This window comes from Polistes dominula, unplaced genomic scaffold (genome assembly GCF_049000335.1).
Source record: "Polistes dominula isolate Pdom_NZ unplaced genomic scaffold, Pdom_raw_medaka contig_83, whole genome shotgun sequence".
NCBI lineage: Eukaryota > Metazoa > Arthropoda > Insecta > Hymenoptera > Vespidae > Polistes > Polistes dominula.
Genome location: NW_028301032.1, coordinates 1,656,473 through 1,674,739, shown reverse-complemented (window position 1 = coordinate 1,674,739; position 18,267 = coordinate 1,656,473). Strand labels below are relative to the sequence as shown.

The 18,267-nt window shown below is 30.7% G+C and overlaps 2 protein-coding genes across 7 annotated transcripts in view; both read left to right on the top strand.

Moving 5' to 3' along the window:
* Positions 1–8,259, top strand: part of hiw (MYC binding protein highwire) — a 220,257-nt gene extending 211,998 nt beyond the window's left edge. For 3 of the 6 annotated variants that reach the window (XM_015326518.2, XM_015326517.2, XM_015326516.2), the window contains exons 38-53: positions 28–218; positions 564–635; positions 919–1,008; positions 1,403–1,632; positions 1,707–3,254; positions 3,318–3,489; positions 3,574–3,959; positions 4,034–4,163; positions 4,235–4,641; positions 4,717–4,831; positions 4,898–5,514; positions 5,587–5,958; positions 6,028–6,252; positions 6,363–7,135; positions 7,235–7,602; positions 7,675–8,259. In XM_015326518.2, the coding sequence (XP_015182004.2) occupies positions 28–218; positions 564–635; positions 919–1,008; positions 1,403–1,632; positions 1,707–3,254; positions 3,318–3,489; positions 3,574–3,959; positions 4,034–4,163; positions 4,235–4,641; positions 4,717–4,831; positions 4,898–5,514; positions 5,587–5,958; positions 6,028–6,252; positions 6,363–7,135; positions 7,235–7,602; positions 7,675–7,790 (5,812 nt within the window). In that variant the 3' untranslated portion in view covers positions 7,791–8,259. The remainder of the gene's footprint in view (positions 1–27; positions 219–563; positions 636–918; positions 1,009–1,402; positions 1,633–1,706; positions 3,255–3,317; positions 3,490–3,573; positions 3,960–4,033; positions 4,164–4,234; positions 4,642–4,716; positions 4,832–4,897; positions 5,515–5,586; positions 5,959–6,027; positions 6,253–6,362; positions 7,136–7,234; positions 7,603–7,674) is intronic. The other 3 variants (XM_015326519.2, XM_015326523.2, XM_015326521.2) reach the window with 3 other exon arrangements.
* A 727-nt stretch (positions 8,260–8,986) lies between these two features.
* The window catches only part of LOC107069320 (WD repeat-containing protein 47), a 73,291-nt gene continuing 64,010 nt past the window's right edge, over positions 8,987–18,267 (top strand). The window contains exon 1 of the mRNA XM_015326545.2: positions 8,987–9,090. The gene's annotated coding sequence lies outside the window, so the exon portion shown is untranslated. The remainder of the gene's footprint in view (positions 9,091–18,267) is intronic.

The window sequence follows — 18,267 nt, the reverse complement described above, 5'->3', positions numbered from 1 at the left end:
TATTAACGAAGAGTTTATATTCTCCAGAGATTTCTCAGAATTCGTTGGAGTATCCGTGAAGGAATTAGTTAAAGCAATGGGCGAGAGTCGTGCTAATGGAAATGGAGCAACACCACCGGAAACACCAAGGAGAATGTCAAGAAGCTCATCACCAAAGAATCCCCAAGGTGGGTCACCACGATTTCAAAGCCCATCCTCTAGTCCGGTTCCGATACCCGGTACGTATTAAATATCAGTTACCTGTTCAAAGGATTAACTACTGCCCTACTATCTCTGCCATATTATTCTGTAAATTCACGCATCACTTTTATTATTTCATTTTCTTCCATAGCATTCCTGTAAAAATGGAATTTTTTCAGATCCTGAGAAATTCGGTTCTCAGACTTGTAAGATCATTTAGTATTACTTGGGTATTTTTGTATTGCATATAAAGCTTTTATTATCAAAATATACATAGAAAGTCTAGCACCTACAAATCAAAAGTGCTAGTTTCTATGTCCTTTTTTTTCAAAGTATATTATTTTCAATTAGTAGATGTATCCAATATTTGACGTTTGTCTTAGCTGAACCTGGCCAACAACCAGCTGGTTTTGGTAATCATCTACATATAACTGCTGCTAGTGCCCCTGTATCAGGTATTGAATCCTTCTTTTAATTTGCTCGTTAACATTTTTATAATATTAATAATAATAGTAATTAAAATATTCCTTATTTATTATTTAACCTATTATTTTGTTTCTTTGTGTATTAAAGCATGAAAGTAGATATGAATGATTTGTTTGTTATTCATTTTGATACCTTGCTACTTTGTTCATTTTGTAGTAACCATATCATAATTGCAAATGAAGTTAATAAACTTGTTTGTATAAAATACTTGACACATCACAATACATTCATCAATTAATACAAAATTACCAGGTGGGAAGTGTTTGGTAGCAGGGGGGGACAGTGTTAGCAGCAGCCCAGTGCTCTGCGGCTCACTCAGAAGTGTTGGCTTATCACCCTTAGGTAAGAATACCAACCACAACATTCATACTCAATTCAACTCTACACGAAAATGACATAAGTGTTGTGTTGACTAAGAACCTTGGATGTTGCATTCATTCCATTATCATTGAAATCATTACATTTCAATTATACATTTGTTGCAAATTAATCAGAAATAATTGAAATCATTTTGTTTGTAAAAAAAAGTGTCTTGCACGAATTTTATTAATTTTGTACAATGATACGTGGAAAAACTGGTATTGTCTTGTAATAATATTACTATGTCATTGTCCATGGTTTTTTGAATGTTTATAAAGGTGAGATAATGATAACATAATATAATAATAATTATTATTACAGGTATTATGATTATTGTAAAAAAACACGATGACATTAAATGTTCTTTTTCGTAAAGTCTCAGGTGGAATGATTGATAGTATTACGTCCCAACGAAGAGGATCAACTCAAAGCGATACAAGTGCTTTGGTTAGCAGTCTAACTCAAGATCCTTCTCAGTCACCTAACGGAATTAGTACTACAGCAAATACACGTGACCTTTCACCCAGTCCAAGTTGCAGTTCTTTACACATGAGATCAGAAGGCAGTATAGCAACACCACCTGACACCCCAAGAAAAGATGGCGCGGTAAGATTGTATTCCTTTATCTTACAATAAACCAAATCAAGAAACAACTAATATTCATTTGATATTTTTTGTAGAATTCTCAAGACAGTCCACGTAAAGTATCCCAAGCACAAACACAAACGAGTCCAGAAAGCGCAACCACCGCTATGAAGGGACACTTTAGCATTGGATCATCTGGAACAAAAGACGAACGTCATTCACCAAAATTAAATAAAAGAGATCATACGAAAGTAGTGAAGATTAGAGCTAAACGAGCAATGTCACCAGCCAATACAAATCAATTACCAAATCCGTCACGTGCATTAAATCTGAGTAAAGATAAAGTTAAGGAAGCTATTAGTCCTTCAGTAGCTGAATGTTTAAGAGCAGTATTTGCTGCATTTCTATGGCACGAAGGTATAGTTCACGATGCAATGGCATGTGCAAGTTTCCTTAAATTTCATCCAACGTTACCTAAACAAGGAGCCGTCGTTGTTACAAGACAACCATTGGTACAACCTAATGACAAGGAGAAACAAGAACAAAAGGCTAGGCAAAGACATTCCGTGGAAGTAACAAATGCTGGAAATTATTTGCATATACAAGCTAGTACCTTGGAAACTTTAACTCGTTCAGCTGCAAATGCAAATGCTAATCGAAGTAGAAAGAAACAAGAAGTGACTATTAAAGAAGAAATACAATCAGGTGGTAAACTCGATTCCCTTCCAGAATTTCATACGGTTGCTGTTCTACCACCGGCCTTGAAGAGTTTAGTATTCCTCTGGGAAGAACTTAGTACGAATTGTTTACAAGCGGTCGAGCAACAATCTGTTTTACCAAGTCCAATATCTCAGATACAGACGATGAAACTAGCAAAGTGTCCAGCACCTGAAAAACGTCCGAGAGAAGATAAAGTGAAAGATAATAAAGATAAGAAAAGTAGCAGAAAGAAAAAAGAATGGAAACCTGTTGGAAAGTCTAATGCATCTGAAAGTCTTGGTACTGGTATAGAATGTGAAACTATTTGTGAACTTTGTGGATTGATGTTTCCTCATCCAGTGACATATCATATGAAAATGGTACACCCAGGTTGTGGTTGGAGTGCAGGTGGTAAGGGATATAAAAGTGATGGTAATTATTGTGTCGGATGGGCAGGTAATTGTGGTGACGGCGGTGTAGGCGGTTATTCATGGTATTTGATATGTGACACGTGTCGGGAAAAATATTTAACAGTGAGAAAAAATAAATTAGCTAAAAATTTTATTACGGGATTATCAAAGAGTAAAACTAACGACAGCAAACCAGTATCACCGATTACTAGTCCCAATGGGTTTGATACACACATTATTATGAAAAATAATGCCATGTTTCTTTTGGACTTGGCCAGTGCGTCCGGTTTAAGCATTCCAAAACAACAGAGACGACCGTCTCAAACTTTATCCTCCGTAGCAGAAAATTACAGTCCCCCGGAAGCAGCTGGTCCATTTCCACCAACGGGTCCGTTTCAATGTTTGCAAGCTTTGGGAATTCACAATTCTCAAACTCACGATGAGAGATACTACGAGGAAACTTTAAGACGACAAAATGGTCAGCAAAATCTTTATGAAGGAACTGTCGGAATGTTTAACACCACAAATGGCAGAGTAAGTTAAATTATATTACTGTGACATGTTTTGTTTTTTAATCATTAATTATACAATTTCCAGCCATTATCCGAGTGTCCCGTGAGCGAAAGTGACAATGAAAGTGGAAAAAATCGAGGAACATTCCATAGATCTGTATCAATGTCTACAGGTGCACCATGGGCTAGAAATAGTAACGATGGAAGAATCGTAATGATGCGTAAACGAAACTATAGCGGCGGTGAAATGAGCAATGGTGATACCTTTAGATATATCTCATTTAAATTAATCATATTATTATTTAGAATAAATATTTTATCGATTTATTTGTATATTACAGATGCTGGTTCATCACTATTATGTTATCCATCAGCTGCTCTTCAAAAATTAGTTCCATCTATGGATCAATCCGCAATAGTTTCTACAAGTCAAGCAGAAACAGCTAATAACGATCGAATAGAAATTCTCATGAGACCAGTTATGTTATTTGTTCTTATGCAACACAATTTACAACATTTACAGATAGCGATGAAACAAGCTTTGCGACGTGCTGCGTGTAGAGTTTATGCAATGCAAGCTTTAAATTGGTTATTACGTAGCGTAACTCAACCAATTTGTTTACATGATTTACTTTGGTGGTTCGTTTCCTCGCTTACACCTGTAGCATCTACTGATACTTCAGAACAAACAGAGGAAGATAATAAAATGGAAAAGAAAGATGATCATGTACGTATATTAATTTGTCAATTAACATTATTTTAAAAGGACAAGTATTTACTGAATGTTTTTCTTAATTTAAGGATATGGCAGGTACACGTGAACATCCTTTGGGTGACTTATTGATAGCAGGTGAAGCTGTTAATCCTTTGCCAACAGCATTTCATACTTTATTGCAAACTATTGCTGATTTAATGCTTTTACCACCGCCAGGTATCTTTCTAATATCAAAAATGTTTCTATTTTTTGAATGTGCTTTATATTATAATCAAAACAATTTACAGGTTCACCATTACAACATGCTGCTATTAGATGTTGGTCGATTAGATTTACACCAGCTGATCATATGTTCCTTCATAGAAGTCACGTTTTTAGTAACATCAGTAAAATTTTGTCAAGATCTGAAGAAGAGGAAGATGTTAATATGAGCATGCACGAAAGTCATCAATCTATGTCATCTCAACAGATAACTGGATGTGTTGAAGTTTTAAAAGACTTAACGAGTGGTGTGAAAATTAAAGCATCCAGTAGACAAGCCATGATAAGCAGTTTGACTGACAACTCAACAGAAACATTTTGGGAATCTGGCGATGAAGATCGACATAAAACTAAAACTATAACTATAGTATGCGCGGTACATTCTTTTCCAAGAATAGTATACATTCATATTGACAATTGTCGAGATTTAACAGTGAGTTTTATTTCATTATCATAATTGTCAATAATTTCATTCAAAACATTGTACTATTGGATTGTATCATTTTAGCACAAAGTATCCAATGTTGTATTTCAATCAGGAACTAATGTTGATGAAATGGTCAAATTGAGAACTGTTGAGATTGAAAGTAGATCTGTTGGATGGATAAATTGTTCAATCACTGGTAAGTTTCAAATATAATAATTATTTTCTAAACAAAGTAATATAATGTTGTAATGAAATTGTATAGATCCACGTCACGTTGTTATTGGACTGGAATTCAAAGGACCTGACAATTCCCTTCGCGTACGTCAAATTCGAATTTTAGGAGAAATCAAAGGAGAATCGTTAAAAATTGGGAAACAATTAAGCACGCAAATGATACAACAGAAAAATTGTGAAACAGAAACGTTGAAAGTATTTCGTCTGATCACATCTCAAGTATTTGGTAAACTTATACAAGGTGAACAACCTCAACAACCTGAACAAACGGAAGGATCGAATGAAGATATAGAAGATAGCAATGATTTAAGAGAACACATGGTTGGAATTTTGTTCAGTAGAAGTAAATTAACCCATTTACAAAAACAGGTTTGCAAGCATATAGTTTTAGCTATACAAAAAGAAACAATTCGTATGAGAGAAGAATGGGAATTGTTGTTGTGTTCTCCAACACCTATCAATAGTGTAGTAAGTGACAACAGTGATTTACCAAAAACAGCGGATACTTATTGTTTTGAAATGCTTTCTATGGTTCTTGCTTTAAGTGGCAGTTCTGTAGGACAACATTATTTGTCATATCAATACGGTTTGGTTAAAGATTTACTTAGTTTATTACATACTGGATCTGCCAGAGTTCAACGTCAAGTACGTATTTATATCTTTTTAATAATCTACACATGATGTTTAGGTATTATTGGATTTGTTTTCTGTTCTTAGGTTACGTCTCTTTTAAGAAGAATTTTACCAGTAATCAAACCTGAGATATTAGCTACTGTCGTTGGTGTAGAACGATTACCACCATCAGATTTTAGTATAGTAGCTGTTGCCAATAATGGTCTTACACAGTCTGAAGAATTTGATGATAGTTCACTTGGAATACTTGACATATTTTTAAGCTGTATCGCTAAAGCATTAACTGTACAAGTTAAAGTAAAAGGAAAAGATAATAATGGTAAAGCTTTGCAGACAGCTTCACTTGCAACTTGTATACATCCAAAAAGTTTTGTTGGTGAGAGATGGTGGTTAAGGGGATGTATGGCTAGAAAATTAGCTGAAGTTATAATTCAACTTTTAAAGGATATGGCATCGGTAAGCATTTTGTTAAAATCATTTTTAGAAGTATGTTTCAAATAATTCTATACTTCATTCCTTTTATAGGGAAAAATATCAGAGGCATGGGCATCTGTAGCAAAGGCTGCTATTGCTGAAAATATTTTAAATTTGACAAGATTAAGTGAAAAAAGTCGAGAACCAATAGAATGTCTTAGAACTCCAACATTGTGGTTAGCTCTTTCTTCCTTGTGCGTTTTAGATTCTGATCATGTTGAAAGATTATCATCTGGACAATGGAGTGCTTCTGAAGGACAACCACAACCTCCCAGGGTTAGTTTATTAAATGTTCTTTTACATAATGATTGCACTTATTTTAAAATATTTAACAAACATGTATTTTTGATGATATCTATTAAAATATATTTTGCTAACTTTATCAGCCAACATGTAGCAATCACGATGACGGTGAAACAACGGCTATTATACAATGTAATGAATGTGGAAATTTATGTGCTGAATGTGATCGAGTATTGCACCTTCATCGAAGAACAAGGATGCACATTAGACAGGTCTGTAAGGAAGAAGAGGAAGCTATTCGTGTAGATTTACACGAGGGTTGCGGAAGAACGAAACTATTTTGGATACTAGCTTTAGCAGATAGTAGAACATTGAAAGCATTGATAGAATTTCGAGATGGTTCACCAAGAAAACCTGTTGGAGTTACTTCTGGAATGTGTAGATTTTGCGGTACTACTGGAAATACAGGTTTATTAGCAATAGGAAATATTTGTGCTGATCATGATTGTCAAGAACATTCGAAAAACGCATGCAACAAGGTTCACCCTTGTGGTCATATTTGTGGAGGAGTCAGAAATGAAAAAACTTGCTTGCCATGCTTGTACAGATGTTCGTCGGATAGTGATCTCAAACAGGATGCCGATGATATGTGTATGATTTGTTTCACCGAAGCACTGTCTTGTGCTCCAGCTATACAATTACAGTGTGGTCATGTGTTCCACTTACATTGCTGCCGAAGCGTATTGATAAAAAGATGGGTTGGACCAAGGATAACATTTGGATTCTCATTTTGTCCTATTTGCAAGGTACCAATGATACATCCGATGTTAGCTGAACAATTGGCAAGCATCAAAGAGCTTTATGAGGATGTTAAGAGAAAAGCTTTAATGCGATTAGAATACGAAGGATTGCATAAGTATGCATTGTTTCTTTTTCTTGTTCACACATCTCATAACCTAATATTTTGTTCAATTCTTAATACGATATTATTTATACGTAATTTTTTATTATATAGAGTGGAAGCAGCATTTGCACCAGGTGGACGTTTTCAAGATCCAGCAGCGTATGCCATGGAAAGATACGCATATTACGTTTGTTACAAGTGTCAGAAGGCCTATTATGGTGGTGAAGCAAGATGCGATGCACAGCTAGGAGGGGAATCTTTCGATCCCACAGAATTGGTTTGCGGGGGGTGCAGCGACGTGGCAAGGGCTCAGATGTGTCCGAAGCATGGGGCAGACTTTCTAGAGTATAAATGTCGATATTGTTGCTCAGTGGCAGTCTTCTTTTGCTTTGGAACTACCCACTTCTGCAACCCCTGCCACGACGACTTTCAACGAGTCACCACCATTCCAAAGAGCGAGCTGCCTTCATGTCCTGCAGGTACTTATTTTTGTTTAATTACTTCTTATTGATAATTCATTTGATATTAAAACGATGACTAAATTATTACAGGACCTAAAGCTAAGCAACTTGAAGGAGACGAATGTCCATTACACGTGAAACATCCACCAACCGGTGAAGAATTTGCTTTGGGTTGCGGTATTTGCCGCAATGCGCATACATTTTAAGCTTTCAAGAAAGATAATAATAGCACACAATTAGATATATTGATAAAGTGCTGATAACGCTTTGTCGGTATTCATAAATTTCATGAATTTATGGATAATTCTCTTCAAGCGAATACACACCATTTGATATAAATGTATTTCCTGTAGAATTTAAAGTCGCACGATATCACGAAAGACTATTTGTCACACGTCGGTAATATTTGTCGAGGAGTAACTTAGGCTTTCTTTACAAGATTTTATAACTATCATAAAAGTGGAATTGTCGGTAATTATAATACCGTATAGAAACTAATTAAATAGATTCTGTTTTAAGTGAAAATCTAATAATGCGCGGATCTATAACATTGTTAAGAATCGCATAAGCCGTTTTTATCAATTACACTAAAAACTAGAAGAATTATATGTAAAGAATAATTGAGAAAGAAAAAGAGCGTGAGAGAGAGAGAGAGAGAGAGAGAGAGAGAGAGAGTGAGAAATAGAGAAAAGGAAAGTAAATGTGCTCGAAAAACCAAACTTCCATATAAAATAATAAGGTGGATTGGCATAGGCACACAGAGTGTAATCAATTTTCGTAAAAGTGTTCTAAGGTAAGCGTTTAAAGTAATATAAATTAACTTTCAAACTTATTCAAGAGCTAATTGATTATCATCATGATAATCTTAAATAAATGATAGGTAATTCACTGTATATTTTAAGAATCATTCACCGTATAAAACGCTATTACATATTTACGTATAAAATAGTAAAAAAAAAAAAGACAAGAAAAACTCGCAATATTCTTAAATACTCGAAACATTCTTGCGTTTCAAGAAACTTGTTCCTGCTTTTATTTTTTTATTTTTTAATTTTTACATAAAAAAAAACAATCGTATCGCTTAATGTGTTCTTATTAATTTACATGATTATTTAAAAAAAAAATTAGCTGTTTATATTGCATGCGTTTTATTATAAAGAAAATTATTATTATAATATATATACATATATATATATATATAAAAAGAAAAAAGTAAATTGTCTGACGTTAATTTCCGTTGTATTATGTTATAATTTAAAAGAAAAATAATTAAACGATCAAGTGAATGAAACTAATTCCATGTTTTGTATTATTTTTAAAGTTAAATCGAATTTATTGACAAAAAAGTATTTCGAATTTGGCGCCATACTCGTAGAGTTTGGATCGATCAAATATGGCGGATTGAAAACAGCGCCACTGGACGGCAGTCTGCCGTAAGACGTACGAGGTGTAACGCGTGTGTTTGTGTGTGCGCGCCGATTCTGACGTTTTTCGCCTCGATCAGCGGTAAGTAGACTTTATTTACGACTCGTCCAACAATAGTTATATAATTCTAAAGCCATACGAGTTATACGTAATCAAATGTGAATGATCGATTGGCGGGAAAAACTTGATTCTTTCGTAAACCTAAACTCCTATTCGCGATGTCTCGCTTAACTTGTAAAGGCTGACGAGAACGATCATCATCTCCTACGCACGTTCCGTGCCACCCTGTTATACACAGAACTGCTGTCAACTAAGCTCTCTATGTTTATTTTTACCACGAATTGCACCCAATTACAACTCGACCTCTTGCTTGATCGAGCCAAATTACATTACTCTACATTTATTCTGCTTAATCTTTCAGTCAAAGATTCCTGTAAAATCATAATTGTATGTATCTATATATATATACGTAACTCCTTTACACTTTAGGTCTTGGTGTTCCTTTTAACATTTTCGGTCTTTAATAGTCTTTGTTTAATTTAATACTTTTTGTCACTAGCAATGACAATCTTTGAAAAATCAGAAATTACTTTCATCTTTCCTATCTTATTATTTCTAATTATATTTTGATACGTTATAAATATTTATACAAACACGTCTTCGTGTATTTGCATAACGTTCTTAGTTTAACCTTTCTTTAATGCCAAAACAAATTTGATGATAGGATTCGAGTGACTCTAAAGATTCCAAAATTAATTTCATTCTTTTTAGACAATTAAATGGCGTCTTATAATTAGATTTATCAATGAGTTATTAAGTTTGATTTTATTTGATAATATAATGACAGTATTGACAACGATCGGTTCTTATAATCCTTCTTGTGATCCTTTCATTATGTTTTTGAATTATTTATTATCAATTTAATATGATAAATCTAAAGAATATTTTTGATATTTTTCATCAAGGATTATACAGTAACAGATAATAATAATATACATAGATGTGTCATGTAATAAAAAATGTATTTATATGTCAGTAGAGACAGGGATGAAGTAAAATGAAGTAAAAAGATAAAAGAACAATATGAAGGACCATGCGCACGTGTTGATTGCGTTGGCGTTGCATTTTTTGTGTTGCAAGGGTTTCGATGGTAACCTTTTGGTCTGAAAATTCGATGTTTTCTTTATGGGTAAAATAACATATCGTTAGTTCATTTAAGGGATTTCACGTGAAACTGGTTTCACACACGTGCGCAGCACGCGGCATAAACGTATATTAAGATAGTCGTTTGCATCTCACATGTTGTGTCAAGACGAGAAACCTGTATATTTCAAATTATGACACACTAGAAAAATTCTAAACTAATATTATACGGTGTATTTAATTAATTAAATTAAATAAAATTAAAGTTTCATCATCGATTGACCAGTAAGTATCGTTCAAATTTTGTATTAACGAGAAAAAACAAGTGTTTTTTAAAATTATTAACATATTCTGAAATGTTTAAATTACTTAGATATATAATTCCTGTAAATTTTATTTAAATATGTATATTTTATTGGGAGACATTGTACCGTTATATTTTTAGATTTATAAGATACTCTAAACATGTTTTCATTAAAAAGCAATATATTTTTTTGTCCTCTATAAAATTACAGTTTTTACTTTTATCCTTATATATTTTTTATTTAAATTTAAAGTAATAACAGTTTCCAATAAACTGATGTAATATTAAGTGTCCAATAAATTGATATATTATTTGTTTTCGCTATTTTCCTACAGATGGCTTAAACAAAAATGGCGGAAGCAAAGTTGAACATCTGTTATTGTACCTAGAATAATATTATTATTAATATCTAATATATATTAATATATAATTATATAATTATTATAATTAAATATTGATATATAAAATATTAAATATTTGCTAATTAAAATAATATATTACAGTATTATTTATTTCGATACGAATTACTTAAAGTTACTAACCTATATTAATATATATTAATTATATATTATATTATTAATATTTAATTATAATAATTATATAATTATATATTATTATATATTAATATATAAAATAATAAATATTTGCCAATCAAAATAACATACCACAGTAACATTTATTTCAAAATAAATTACTAATACCGATTAAATATTAAAACTATAATAATAATCATTTGTATTGATTTAAAACATTGATAATATTAACCGTAACTAATTAAAAAGTCAAAATAAAGTGTCATTAATAGTGTTATATACTTGGTGAAAAAAAAAACCAGTTTGGACATCGTTCTCGTACCGTTATTTTTTCTTATAACTATACTGACGTTGCATTGAACATATGCTAGCTGGTCGACGACCGCTATTTGTCTGTATTGTTAATAAGCCCTTAGTAGTTGGATCATATTTGTTCTGATGACTTGAATATAATTTATTGTAATAAATAATCATCTAACTAGATAAAAGAATACAATGATCGATATATTCAAATCTATAAAAGTAATATTACACAGGATGATTCAATCTCACGTACATGTGACGTGGTATGTGTTAGTAAGTTGAAATCGGAAGACACGTTCGATATTTCGTGAAACGTTTTGCTAACTAACGTTACCCTAAAAATCTTTCTAGCATAACATCGAGTGTAATATACGATGTTGTTACTGTATGTTATGCCAGACTGATTTTAAGTTACAGTTTTTGCAAAAAATTGTCGGAATTATTCGAATGATTTTCATGAGAGAGTTGGATATCACACTGAGATTGGGATTCGTTTAATTAGGATTTTATGTTAATAAAACCTGGTGTGTGGATTCTAGGTCTTCGTCATAGTTGGCATGTGGCACGCACGTACAACAAATACATATATATATATGCATATGTATATGTATGTAGAAGTGACATCAACAAACTTGACTAGACGATGAAAAAAGAAACAGAAAGATGTGTCGTCCTCTTCTTGCAACTCTTGTTTAAATCATCTTTGAAATCTTACACTGCTTAACATCCAACATTCGCTGCTAATTAATGACGAGATCTGTCTATAGGAATTTACTCGTTGTGGGAGTTTTTTTTTCCCCCATCCCTCTCTTTTATTCAAATACACAAGCTTGAATGTAGCCACGAATTGAAAAAGTTCATAAGGCTTTCAAAAATTCTCATCTTCTTTGACTTTTCTTCTCTCCATTCGTTACGTTTACTCGTGTGAGTGAGTGTGTGTGTGTGTAGTTGCAAACAAGAAATGTCTTTCTGTGATGATGGATTTTGATCGTTAATTAGACAGATCTATTATCGTGATTTTTGAAAGATACCATTTGTTTGATACAAAACGAGTTTATCGATTGAAATTTCAATGAGTCGTTGGGTTAAATCTTTATTAATGAGAGTACCTGGTTATATTACCTGTATCTATGTTTCTTCGTTTATTTAGAATCAAAAAAAACATAGCAGTAGTAGCTAGCAAACTTTTCATGTTGTCTTCTTTAAAAAAAAAAAAAAAAAAGAACAAGAAATGTTTGAACGATCAATGGGATCGGAGGTGAGTAACGCGTGCCTGGTACGAACACAGACACACATACACATACACCTTTAATCAAGATGTTATCGTTTTTCGTAGATCGAAAGTAATTCTACCATCATTCACATACACGTACATCACACGTACAAATCGTATCCTGTCTGTGTGTGGTGTGTGTTTTATTTAACTTCATTGAAGAAGACTCGTTGCTCTGGTAATTTTGTTTGTTTGTTGAATTCAAGATTATTTTCAATTAATTAAATAAAAAGAAAGATTACTATGGGGAAAAAAATGTTTTGTTATTTTTATACAATAATAAAAATGAAATAATGTAATATGAGTGTGAGTGTAGTGTGTTATGGTTTTCAAGCATCGTTGAAATCCTAATTTTTGTTCCTGAATCTATCCCCTTTCTTTTTTTTCTTGTTTTTTTCTTTTTAGTTTCACGATGCAACTTATTTACCTAAGCAAATGTTCTAAATTATCATTCAGTGGGACGATAGACAATGAATAAACCGGTAAGCCTCATAGTATTCAGAGTGTGACTATAATCTAACATATTGTAATTGCATTTAAAGGCCCGTCAACGAACGCGCTCTCATTAACGAGATTAACGACCTTTTGATTACTATATTTCCACTCTTCTTAAGTACTCAGTTATAACCTTTTTTTATTCTCAAAAACTTTGGTTAATTAATAAAACGATAATGGTTATTTAAATATATTTAAAATGAAACATAATTTTGGTATTTAAATTGATTTCTGAAATTAAAACTGCGATCCAATTCAAGTTGATTTATATTTTGCAATTTTGTGTTTGTGTAAATAAATATATTTAATATTTTTATTATAATTAACATTAATTTAAAATTAATATAATATTAATATAATTATACAATTAATTAAAAATTAATTTCAATTATAAAATAATTTAATATTTTAAAATATTTATGGTAGATTCAAAATCATATTTATCAAAAAAAAAAATCATTCATTCAATTATTCATAATTTTTCATATCAATAAAAAACCAAAAAATAAAATCAAAATTTAAAAACAAATCATAGAATTGCTTATGGTAGATTCAAGATCAAGGTTACCAAGATCACATTAGAGAAAACTCTCATATTTGTATATGTGTACCTGTTTTAGAAGAAGGGTAAATTCATTTTGTAGAATATGTAAGTGTGTGTGTGTGTGTTAGTGATAGTAAGTTTCAGGATGTTCTTCTCGTGTGGACAGGAGTCGTGCTCGTTCGAGCATCTTCTCTCTTTTTCTTTCTCTTTTTCTTTCTATCTCGTTCTCGAACGAATTACGAACGGCTGGGTCCCACTCCGTTGAAGAAGAAACATATACATACATAGTTAAATCGTGCACGTATACGCAGGTGCGTGGTTAAGTCAAGGTGAATGTGCCTTGGTCGAACACGAGCCTAGCAATCGTTGCTGCTGCTTCCTCAGTCGGACCTTTTGCTTCTTATCCTCGACATCAAAAAGGGGAATTGGTTCTTACTTTTATTTATCCGAAAATTTACCTAAAATATAAACAAACAAAAATACTTAATAATAGTGTTATTTTAATCTATTAAATATCTGTGTGTGTGTGTGTGTGTGTGTGCGTGTATGTGCAAATGTGTTCATATTATTATTTAAATTATTATTATATTTATTTCTTTTTTTGTTTGATATGAGAAACAATAAATTAAAAAAATTCAAATTAAATGTTTTATATAAAAATTTATTGAAAATATTAATAATATATTTCATATAATTTTGTGATAACTTTAAAAAGTTTTCTTTTACACGACCTTGAACTAGAATATATGAAAACTAAAGAATAATATTCTTATTTTATTGCTCCACTTGTTTTATTGGAAAAATTGGTTCGATAATAAACTAAAGACACTCTATTTAAGGTAAAAAAAAAAAGGTTCTTAAGTTAACCAATTGAATATTCACGATTATTGTGAAGAACTATACGGACTGATGGTTTGTTACTGACCTAGGGTTAACATCGTGGAATTCATGAATGTTAAAAAGTGCCAGAGGTCATTTCTGAATGATTCACAAGTCTCATTTTACCTGTCTCTGTGACACGCTCATAGTAAATCATCGTCTATTTGTTAATGTATTCTATTTAACATGTCTTAATTAGTGTCTATTGTAACATTCAACGATTTGTTTACAAAGTACCCATTTAAAAAAAAACAAATATTACCTAAGGTGTGAATTTTGATTGGTGAACATAATCTACTTTCTCGAGATATGGGATACTGTTTTTTTCTATCATGGTCGTCGTGACGTCATCGGCCGTTACTGTAATCGAAGATTTTTCTAAGGACACTTTGGGAAGGTACGAAAAACGATTCTTTTTTTTTATTAATTATTAATTTTTTTTTGTTAAATCAAATTATTATTAATAATAATTTTCCTTTCTTTCTTTTATATTAGTGTATTTCAATTTTTGTTTTGTTTAAATATTCAATATTATTAATACAACTCAATAGGTATTACAAGTACGTGCTTGTTGATGCTTTTTTAGGTCAGTGAAATCTTACCTGTTCTTTTTTTCTTTCTTTCTTTCTTTTCATTTCTTCTTTGTCGATAAAAGGAATGAACATTTAAATACACCATGGGTGTACTGTGTGTGGTTTGAATCTTCTCTTCTTCCTAGTAACGCGATACTCGATCGAAAGTTTATTCTCAATTCTTTTTGATACCACTTTTGGTTCACGATTTTCAATTGAGATTACACGTCGTAAAACTGACTTTTTACTTACCTCACGGATTTGACCTTGTTTGAAAGGTTTATAAATCGTTTTTTTTGTTTTTTATTGTGAACAGGTAAAATGAAAATAAAAAATCGCGTTTAGATTACATTTGTATATATTGACCTACTTTTCAATGATACTTGGACAATTTTTACATTGTTCTGTTTTGTTTTCACGAACGAATCTCAATTCATGATATTTACGAACGTATGTTGAATTGAAAAAGGTTTTTGAATTATTTTATCAAACGTGATTCCCTTTTTTATAGGAGACTTCTTTGAAAACTCATTTCTAAATACAAATATGACTCATCATCAGATGACAGATGACTTTTATTACAACAAGATGAATGATTAGATTGATATGAACTATTTCTAAACATAGTAACTTCGATTATGATTCGTTGAAAATTCAATGCATTCCAAGAGTAAGGAAAATTCATATGTGAATATTTAAATGTACATTTGTTTTAGGATATCATAATTTTATGATATAAAATGTTGTTAATATAAATAATATCAATTGTTATGATATATATGAATGATATAAATTGTTGTAAAATAGTTTGTATATCTTAATATATATAAATTATGTGTCACGTTGTTTGTCCGCAATGGACTCCTAAAGTACTGAACCAATTTGAATAAAATTTTGCACACTTTGTGCAGTTTCATTCAACTTGAAAGATAGGATAGTTTATATCTCAATTTATAATCAAATTATTTGTTTATTAACAAAGAGTCATGATTATCTCTGTTAGTTCGATAAGATTCTAACAGATGGTGGTATAAGGTAATACGTTCGACTTAAAGACGTGTGTATCGGACTGATTGTGAGCCACAGCAACAGGGCACCCCTAGTATTTATATAAAATTATTTAAATTTGTATTTTTATTAAGAAAAGTTTGTTTTGCAAGATTGCAAACTTTCCTGTTTTTAAAATATTCTATTTTTTTTATATTTAATCACATATGAATTTACAAGTATATAAATACACACTCACATATATGTATAATATTTGTTTAAGGATACTTTAAATTTATTTTACTGTGAAGAAACATTGTATTTGTATACTTACACTATATTATAATTAAATAATTATATAATTATTTAATATATTCATTTTAAAGAATATATATTTTTTTAATTTAGTACATTATTATGTATTTTTTATTATTAAGGATTTATTATTTAGAGATTATTTTGGTTCTTAGTTACTGAAAGTTTTCAATAGATGGTTCTGTATCACAATTGAATTATTTCAGTGTATATAGGACATAACCTTACTTTTTCTATTTTTTTTTTATGTAATATTACTGTATTGTATTTCAATATTAATTGTTAATATTATTTTGTGTGTTGTTATAATTTATTAAATAATTACAAATTATATTAAATCAACATCTTATAACAAACCCACAGCACAACGTGGCTCGAACATCCTAGTAATATCAGAAATATATAAATGTTTTATTTATATAAAATAATAAATATTAAAATGTGCATCCTAGTAATATTATAAATATACTCGTTCAGTAACTATTTTAGTTACTAAAAGTTTTCAATAGATGGTTCTGTATCACAATTGAATTATTTCAGTGTATATAGGACATAACCTTACTCTTTCTATTTTTTTTTTTATGTAATATTACTGTATTGTATTTCAATATTAATTGTTAATATTATTTTGTGTGTTGTTATAATTTATTAAATAATTACAAATTATATTAAATCAACATCTTGTAACAAACCCACAGCACAACGTGGCTCGAACATCCTAGTAATATCAGAAATATATAAATGTTTTATTTATATAAAATAATAAATATTAAAATGTGCATCCTAGTAATATTATAAATATATAAATCTTTTATTTACGTAAAATATAAATTTGTAAAATAAATAAACAAATAAATTCTTTAATTAAAGTAAGAATATCGTCACGTTGATGTCACGAAAACAAAAAAACAAAAACAAAAAGTTAGGGTAGGGTGATAGAAAGGACGAAAAATAAAAGGGATTAGGAACGAAGAGGAAAAAGACAGAGAGAAAAATAAAAAAAAAAAAGTAGAAGAGTAGAAGAGTAGAAGAGTAGAAGAAGAGAAGTTAGTTGATGGTGGTAGCTGAAAAGGTGCACGCTCAATTAAGGGGAGCAGACAGCGCGGAACGAACATTGCTCCAAGAAACGCGTCTTTCTTGTCTTCTTACCATCTTCTTCCTTTTTTTCTTTTTTTTTCTTTTTCTCATTTTTAAAAGTTTCTTCCACAAAGTCTATTTTACCTTCTTCCTCTTCTAAATCTTTCGTCTTTCCCCTTTTTCTCAACTTTGTGTCCTGCTTTTGGTAAAAACTAAACAATAAATAGGCACTATGCAACATTGTTATTTTACAGATTGGGAAACTGTTTATCAGAAATCAACGAACCTATCCATCATTATTGTTTTTTTTTTTTTGCAAATAACCAATCAGTTGTTTTTATTACGCTTGGTTGAATTATCGTTCAAATACTTTCAAAGTGTTTCGTAATAATTCATTTTATTACGAGATCGTCAGAGAAACAATTGGCTTATTATTTACTTGTATTCGATCTTTTATGTAATTGTAATACAATCATTGATAGTAATCTATTAACTATCCTAGGGTTAATTGATTTTAATTTTTTAAATTGGTATTTCAATAAATTTAGGTCAGTAAAATTTTATTATGATGTATTACATATTATTTTATTTCTTTTTAAACTCAAGAAGAAGATGAAACAATATTGAAAGTATATTTGAATATTGTTTTGTTTAATTAATTTAGGTATCAAGGATTAATTGATTTTAATTTTTTAAATTGTTCTTTCAATAAATTTAGGCTACTAAAATTTTATTATGGTGTATTACATATTATTTTATTTTTTTATTTTTAAAGTTGAAAAGAAGAATAAACAATATTGAAAATATTTAATATTGTTTTGCTTAGTTACTTT